The 8,662-nt window shown below is 44.1% G+C and overlaps 1 protein-coding gene and 1 long non-coding RNA gene across 2 annotated transcripts; one reads left to right on the forward strand and one right to left on the reverse strand.

The window, feature by feature from the left end:
* Positions 1–486: 486 nt before the first annotated feature.
* Positions 487–7,538, forward strand: LOC115297836. Its single transcript, XR_003911497.1, has 3 exons — positions 487–719; positions 3,939–4,120; positions 7,217–7,538. It is a non-coding gene; the product is annotated as an uncharacterized LOC115297836 (long non-coding RNA).
* LOC115297744 (FXYD domain-containing ion transport regulator 4-like) lies at positions 6,875–7,124 on the reverse strand. The gene has a single exon (XM_029945904.1). The coding sequence runs from the start codon at positions 7,070–7,072 to the stop codon at positions 6,905–6,907; it is 168 nt and encodes a 55-aa protein (XP_029801764.1). The 5' UTR covers positions 7,073–7,124; the 3' UTR covers positions 6,875–6,904.
* Positions 7,539–8,662: the final 1,124 nt, after the last annotated feature.

The following is an 8,662-nucleotide window of genomic DNA, read 5'->3' on the forward strand; positions in this document are numbered from 1 at the left end:
AATGAATATATAATTGGGGGCCAGAAGATCCACCAGAGGATTACATTCCATGGGAAAGCCCAGAGGTTATACCATTTTACCAAGGGCATCAGGAATGAATGAGAGAATTCAGTGGTGTCTCCCCTCTGCAGGCCAAGATGGGTAGAAGAAGTGGTCACAGAGCTAAGTCCATTAATCCCTACTGGGATGAAGGCTTTTGAGTAATAGAGACCAGGTGGCAGCAGGTAACTCCCAGAATCCAGGAGGCCACAGTGGCTGTAAAAACCACCAGGGTTGCCGAGACAGCCAAGGGGCTTGGCCCTCAGGGAATTGTAGAAATGGTTAGGAGAGCATGGCATCTCTGGAGGAAACATTGACAGGGGTCAAAAAGGATGCTGTTTAACATTTATAATAAAAAATAAAGCAAGAATTGAGGTTAGTAGCCTGAGGAGAGCCACTCCAATAAAAATTCAAGATCCTTTGTTCTGTTCCCAGACTTGAGCCAATCTGAAGATGGGAAACGCATGAACTGAAGAGACGGTTCCTCGAATGGGGGAACCTACAATGTCATGGCAAATATGCATTGTAATGATTCCCCAAGTCCTTTCTCAAGAGACCCAATTTATTTGGGTAATTGTACTTTGAAGAAAGGAGAATAACCAGACACTTTGAAGAGCATTAGAGTCAGAATCTGAGGTGACATTGATACCTGGAGATCCAAGATGTCCTTACATTCCCTGGTAAGAAGAGGCCTATGAGGGCCAGAAAGTAAACTGGGTCCTGGTTAATGTACTGCTAAATGGGGGGTCTACTGGTGAGATCCACTTAGTGGCAATTTCCCCAGATTTGAACTACATTTGGAATAACTAGCAACTGGAACAATTGGCAATTGGAATAACTGCCACATTAGGTCCTGGTCTATGTCATACGAAGCTACCATAGTAAGGAAGGCCAAATGGAACTCCTGAAACTGACCTTCCTCCAGCCAAAGAATGAAATAAAACCTAATATCATGTTATAGTGAAGGCTGGGAGGAAGAGATGATTAAAGCTGTAATGATCCACTTAATTTGCTAGTCTGGGCCTTACAAAACTCAGTTGGATTCTGGACAATGACTATAGACGATCACAGACTTATACCAACTAGTTGCCTTGATTGCAGCCACTGTATTGAATATGGTATCATTATTAGAACAGGTTGATCAAGCCACAGATATATGGTATGTGGCCAGTGATTTGGTGAATGCATTCTTTTCCTATCCAATTAGAAAAGAGGATCAAAAACACTTTCCATTCTTGTGGGGTGGACAATATTATTTATGGTTTTGCTTCATATCTATATTGACTCTTCTGGTCTCTGTCATCATATAGTCCAAAGAGATCTGGAATATACCATTTTATTGATGACACCCTGCTGATTGGTAGGGATGAGCAAGAGGTGGCTTGTATGTGGGAGGCTTGGGTAAAGATACAGGTACTCCAGCAGGTGGTAAGAAAGCCCTGTGACGATTCAGAGATTGGCCATTTCAGTGACATTTTTAAGAGTCCAAGGGTGAGGGCCCTCCAAAATAAAAAAAACAAATTTTGTATCTTATATACTGTACAACAATGAAGAAAGCCCAGCACTGGTGAGTCTTTTGAGTTTCTGGAAAAAACATATTCCACACTTAAGAATATTGCTCTGGCTCATATACTGGGGGACATGAAAGAATCCAGCTTTGAGGAGGACCCAGAGCAGAAGCAGGTGGCTCAGCAAGTTCAGTTGTGGAATAACAGCCACGCCATGTGGGCCATATAATCTGGCAAATCCTTTGGGGCTAGAGGTGTCAATAAAGGAAAAAGACACACTGTAGATCTTATGGCAAACACCCTTGGGAGAATCACAATGCAGGTCCTGGGATTTGGGATCACGGCCATGCCATCATACTCTAAGATTCAGAACCCTTGACCATGGGGCACCCAGTGGGCTGCATTCATAACTGCTTATTATGGGCTTGGTCTTGTCAGAACTACAAAGTCATAAATTAAACAGTTGCATTCCATTGTAAAATAGAAATGGTATAGCCTAGATTGAGTCTGAGCTGCACCAGGGGGCATGTGTAAGCTACAAGAGCAGGTGGTCCAGACCCTCATGTCATCACTTACCATATTCCTCCCAGTGCCCCTCCTCCATGGTTGTACCTAGGGATGTATACAGGATCTTGTATGACCAACTGAAAGAGAGGAAAATACTAAGTTTGGCTTCCAAATGGGTTGGCTTGATACCTGGGAACAAACTAAAAACGGGTAATAGTCACATTCAGGGATGGTCTGGAAACTCAGTGTAGAGACAAAAATCTTCCCAATGGACAGAGCTGTAAACAGTGCACTGGGCCATCTACTTGTGTAGAAGGAAAACTGGTCACAAGTGAGAATATATGCTGACCCTGTGCAGTGAATGAGGAGGTCAGAGGAGGCATGTTCATGTACAAATAAGAGTGGGTACAAAATGTGAAGAATTTTGCAGCACACTTTAATGTCCCCCCACAAGCATCTGCTATGGAAGAGGCTCTGAGCAATCAATTAGACAAAATGATTTGGCCAATGATGTCAGCTGTCATTGTCCACCCCAGAACTGGCACATTAGACCCATGAACAGAATGGGTGAGGTGGCAGAGATGGAGGCAATGTATGGGTCCAGCAGCATGGACTCCCACTTATAAAAGCTAATCTAGCTATTGCTGCCTCTGAATGTCAGCAACAGAGCCACTCTTGATAGAGAACTGTTCCCCAAGGACACCAGCCTGAAAAGGCCAGTGGCTCACCCTCACATGGGTAGATACTTATTCTAGGCATGGATTTGTCTTTCCTGCTTACAGTGTCTCAGCCAGCACCACCATTTGGGAGGTTATATAATGCCTAATCCATAGACATGGATTCCTGTATAGAATAACCCCCAACTAAGGGACATACCTTAAGCTAAGGAGGTTCAGAAATGGGCCCATGACCATGTGAACTGGTGCAGCCACTCTGGAAAACAGTGTGGAGGTTCTGCAAAAAACTATCGATAGAACTCCCCTATGACCCAGCAATAGCACTGCTAGGGATTTACCCAAGGGATACAGAAGTGCTGATGCATAGGAGCACATGTACCCCAATGTTCTTAGTGGCACTTTCAACAACAGCTAAATCATGGAAAGAGCCTAAATGTCCATCACCTGATGAATGGATCAAGAAGATGTGGTATATATATATATATATATATACAATGGACTACTATATGGCAATGAGAAAGAATGAATATGGCCATTTGTAGGAAAGTGGATGGACCTTGAGGGTGTCATGCTAAGCGAAATAAGTCAGGCAGAGAAGGACAGATACCATATGTTTGCACTCATAGGTCTAACAGGAGAGACCTGGCAGGAGACCATGGGGAGAGGAAGGGGGAAAGAGAGCGGGGAAGAGTGAGGGACACAGATCAAGGGAGACTACTGAATACTGAAGACGAACCATGGACTGAAGGGGGAGGAGGAGGGAGGAAGGGGGATGATGGTCATGGTGGGGGGCACTTGTGGGAAGAAGCACTGGGTGTTATATGGAAACCAATTTGACAATAAACTATTATAAAAAAAAAGAATAATAAGTAGTTGAAGTTGAGAGGAAAAAAAAAATGGGCCCATGATCATGGGATTTCCTGAGTGTATCATACACTGTACCATCCCAAGACAGCTGGCCTCACAGAAACCCAGAGTGCCCTTCTAAAGGAGTAACTGAAGTGCCAGCTTAGAGGAAATACCCTGAAAAGATGCCATGCTTCAGTGGCCAAAGACCTATACGTGGGCACTGTGTTCCTAAAAGGAAGGATATATGCATCTGGAAACCCCAGAGGTAGAGGCAGAAGTGTCCCTACTTACCACCATTCTCAGTGACCCACTGGATGCATTTTTGTATCTCTTGTTTCTCAACCTCTGTGCCCTTCAGGGTTGGAGGTCTTGGTCCCAAAAGAGAAAATATCCTTGCCAGGACACTCAGCAAGGGTCCCATTGAACTATAAGTTAAGGTGAGCACCAGCATACTTTGGAGTCCTTGTGTACAGGGATCAGCAGATGAAAAGAGGAGTCACCATATGGACAAGAGTCATTGACCTTCGTCAGCAGGAGGAGGTAAGAGAGCTCTGACATAGCTGGGGGCAGAGAGGGACCCAGACAACCCACTGGGGTGCTTCCTAGTACTCCCTTGTTCCACTGCAACTGTGGATAGACATGCTTATTACTCCAAACTGAGAAGTGTATGATGATCAGGGTTTAGATTCTTTGGTAATGAAGGTCAGACCCTCCAGTAAGCAACCAACTCCTGCTGAGTGGAAAGCTAAGGGTGAGGGGGATTTAGAATGAAGAGCAGAGAGAGATGAGGGTGCCAGTTGCAGCCCCAAGATCAACTGCAGTGGTGGGGGCTGTGGCTTACCCCTTAGAAAGCAAGACCCATGGGAACTTGGAGGAGCTGCTTCTTGAGCCTTACTGTTAGGTACAAGGGGTAGACTATGATGATGGAGAGAACATGTCACTTGAACCACCAACAATAGGGACCACAAATGATTCAGGGTCCTGGCTGCTGGGCTCAGAAATCTATTCCAAATTTGCACTGAGGTCACATTTTCCATGGGCTGCTCCCTGTAAATGACCAAGTGCTGCAGGGTTATGAAGACAGGCCAGCTCCTGGGAGAACTCTATTGATGGCTGACTTTGGCTTAAGGACTCCTCACAGCCTAGCAGAACCTTCCTTAAGTGCATGTATAGTTTAGGATGCTTCCACCAACCTCCTTTTCCCTCTCTTCCCCTTGCTTGGAGTCAGACTTGCTTTGCTGTCTGACACTGCTCTCCCAGCCACCCTCGTCTCCCCATTTGTTTCTCACATAGGTGCTTCTTCTAATAGAATTTGTCCATGTTTAATCCCATCTTGGCATATGCTCAGTGGTGTGTGGTAAACTGAATCTCTAAAAACAAAAGCCCTCATTTGTAGCACTGGCTGACTTCCGTGGTATAAATACTCCCACCATGGCGGGACTCTCCCAATAGTTTTTGCAAAATTCCTAAATATCTCTTATGAGCTGGTTAAAGCCACTCCAATGCACCACCTCTTCTGCCTCTGGGAGCTGGGGGTCTGGACCAACACAAGAAGGAAGGACCTGGAGGATACTGTTTTGCTTCAGGGTAGGATGAGTCAAAATTTGGGTTTTGAGGCATTTGTTGATTGTCAGCATTTGACTTCATTAAGAAGGTACTTCTCTGTGCTTTGAAAACTCTCTCTCTGGTGTTTCTGGCACTTTTCCAAACTGGGTTTAACCAATGAACTTATAAGAATCTGACATGTGCCCCATCCATAAAGACATATCATCTGCCATTCTAATAATTTGTCTCTACTCCCTTCAGTCCATTCACCCAACCACTGTCTGATGAGCTTTCCTAAAGCAATCTCTGATCATGAAAATACCTCTGCTCAAAAATCTCCAACAATTGCCTTGTCCTGGAGAGGTGTTTCTCAATATATAGAACTCCCTTTTGGAGGATGTTAAATGTTGTGAGAATCCAAAGGCAGTATGAGCAAATGAATTTGGGCAACACTAAATTAAACAAAATGAATCAACTTTCTTTATGTCAGGATCATCACTGATAAGCTATTGTAATTTGCCCATAGGGCTATATAGCATTTCCCAAACTTATTCAATTATGGCCCCCTCCTCCCCTCTACCCACAGCATCTCATGGAACTAGTGCTCTTTGGAACACGCTATGGAAATGCTAGATATGCTGGCATAGAGAATAAAATCCTGGGTTCCCAGGCCCGGTTGTCTAGGCTGTTGAAGCCTCTATTCCTTCTTGAATTCTTATTCCAGGAAACAAACCACTCACTGTGCCTTCTTACGAATATGTCACTGCCTCTGGACATTTTGTGTTTTTCCCTGTTTCTATTGTCCTTTTTCCTCTTTACATGTTGAAATTTACCTGCCCTTCCACATACAGCTCCATGCTATATCTTCCAGGAAGTCTTGTCTGAAATAACATGGTATTTTAAAAAATTGTGGCAAAATACACATTTGTAAACCTTAGCATCTTGACCATTTTTAAGTGCACCGTTCAGTGCTAATGAAAAATACATTCATATTTTTGTGCCATCATCACCACCATCTGTCCACCGAACTCTTCATCTTACAAAACTGAAACTCTGTGCCCATTAAACAATTCCCCAACCTTCCCTCCCCCCAGGCCCTGGCACCACCATTTCCCTTTCTATCTCTATGAATTTAACTATTCTAGGTGCCTCATGTATATGGAATTATTTGTTCTTTGTGACTGGCTTATTTCACCTAGCCTAATGTCTTCAAGGTTCAACCATGTTGTAGTGTATGTCAGAATCTTATTCTTGTTTAAGACTAAGTAATATTCCATTGGATGGATAGATGACATTTTGTTTATCCATTCATCTATTGATGGGTTCATGGGCTGCTTTCACCTTTTTGGCCATTACAAAAAATGCTGCTATGAACATGGATGTGCAAATATGTATTTGAGCCCTTGTGTTCAATTCTTTTGGATTTGTACCTGTAAGTGGGGTTGCTGGACTATATGATCATTCTATTTGTAATTTTTGGAGGAACTTGTACTATTTCCATAGTGGCCACACCATTTTACATTCTTGAAACTACATGAATTTTTAACAGCAGTCTGTTAATTATCACTTTCTGTTATGTTTTTAGCCCTTTATATAATTTTTTTTTTTTGAGGAGTCAGACAGTTTAATTTAGAAATAAGCTTGGGACAGTGTCCTGATCAGACGGAAACTGAAGGGCCCAGCTTTGGAGAAAAAGGCCATCGTGGAGAGTAAGGGCTCCAAGTGGGGAGGGAACAGCATGGGAGCTGGTATGGAGATGGCGCGAAGCTGGTCCTGTGCTCAGCAGGTACTGGCAGAGCCTGGAGTGATGAGTGGAGTGGCTCTCTCAGGTAAGGGGCTGTGCTTCTTATTGTACTTGCATTTGCATTTTCCACCAACCAGGTCATTGGCTTCCAAGGCAGGCAGACCTGCCAGTGTGAGGAGAAGGCCCCGGGTCACTCTCTTCATGACACAGCTTGAGGGCAGGGCTGAGAGCCAGGTGCAGAAAGCAGGTTTGGAAAGGCTGCTGGGGCTGTCCCTTTATATAAGTTTTCTCTTCCCTATATTATAAGTTTCTAAACATTAAGATCCAATTTTTCTGTTTCTTCCCAGATGTCTGGACTAGAGCCTTACTGTAGTGCTCACTGCTGTACTGCCCATTACTCATGTGCCTCCCTGCTTGCTGGACTGAGTTTCTATCTACACTGATATCCTACTCATGGTATTCACAAAGAGTCACACATACACACTACTCTTCATCATGGTAAATGAAGCCTCTACCAAAGGATATCAAGGAAAATCAAGATATTTCTTAGCACCAAGAATATTGCCCTGATGCACCAAAGTGCCCCAAAACATTGAGTGGAGATGGCGCTTTTCCAGTGTTAGTTGCTTGTTGTATCAGAACAAACCCACCTCACAGATTCAGAAATATGGCTAGGGTCTGGATGTTTGTATCCTCCCCCACTCCCAAATCTACATGTTGAAACTCTGATCCTCAGGGTGATAATATTTAGAAGTGGGGCCCTTGGGAGGTAATTGTTTGAATGAGGTCAGTCGGATAGAGACCAGAGCTCCCTCTCTGCTATGTAAGGACACAGGGATGGGGCACCTGGGTGGCTCAGTCGGTTGAGCTTCCAGCTTTGGCTCAGGTTATTATCTTGCGGTTTGTGAGTTTGAGCCTAGACAGCTCAGAGCCTAGAGCTTGCTTCGGATTCTGTGTCTCCCTCTTTCTCTGCCCCTCCCCTCCTCATGCTCTGTCTCAAAACAATAAATAAATAAATAAGCCTTAAAGACACAGAGAGAAGGCAGATATGTGCAAACCAAGAAGAGAGTCCTCACCAGGAATCAAGTTGACTGGCACTTGATATTGGACTTCCCAGCCTCCATAACTGTGAGAAATAAGAGTCTGCTATTTATGCCACCCAGTCCATGGTACTTGTTGGGTTTTTTTTTCCTTAGTGTTTATTATTTACTTATTTTTTGAGAGAGAGAGAGCTCACAAGTAGGGGAGGGGCAGAGAGAGGAAGACAGAAGATCTGAAGCAAGCTCCATACTGACAGCAGAGAGCCCCATGTGGGGCTTGAACTCACGAACAGCAAATTCATGATCTGAGTGGAAGTCGGACACTTAACTGACTGAGCCACCCAGGTGCCCCCATGGTATTTGTTATGGTATCCCTAACTGACCAAGATAGGATACAAAACTGGAAGGCTTCCAGGAAGCTCCTGACCTCCCCTTCAGTCAGATTTGGTACACTGCTTCTGTTCCCATCCTGGAACACAGCTTCTCTGTTGAATGAGATGGTGACACCTCCATCTTTCCTACCTGAGAAGGAAACAAAGAGGATTGGGGACCAGTTCCTCAGCATTCTCGATCCCCACTACTTTGGGAAGAAGACAGCCACACAAGCAGGCCTTTCTTTCTGTTTTCTCTTTTTATTCTTCTCCCATAGCTACTGTCCTTCTTTTCTCAGGTTAACATTTAACTTGGGGAAAAAAATCAGCTACTTAGAATTTTGAGCAAATGTTAATCACCAACAGCAGTCTTAGTAATCTG

This window comes from Suricata suricatta, chromosome 1 (assembly GCF_006229205.1).
Source record: "Suricata suricatta isolate VVHF042 chromosome 1, meerkat_22Aug2017_6uvM2_HiC, whole genome shotgun sequence".
NCBI classification, from domain to species: Eukaryota; Metazoa; Chordata; class Mammalia; order Carnivora; family Herpestidae; genus Suricata; species Suricata suricatta.

Bases quoted from the DNA above. Each gene is read 5' to 3' on its own strand.
- LOC115297744 (XM_029945904.1), bottom strand. From the start codon at position 7,072: ATGAAGAGAGTGACCCGGGGCCTTCTCCTCACACTGGCAGGTCTGCCT.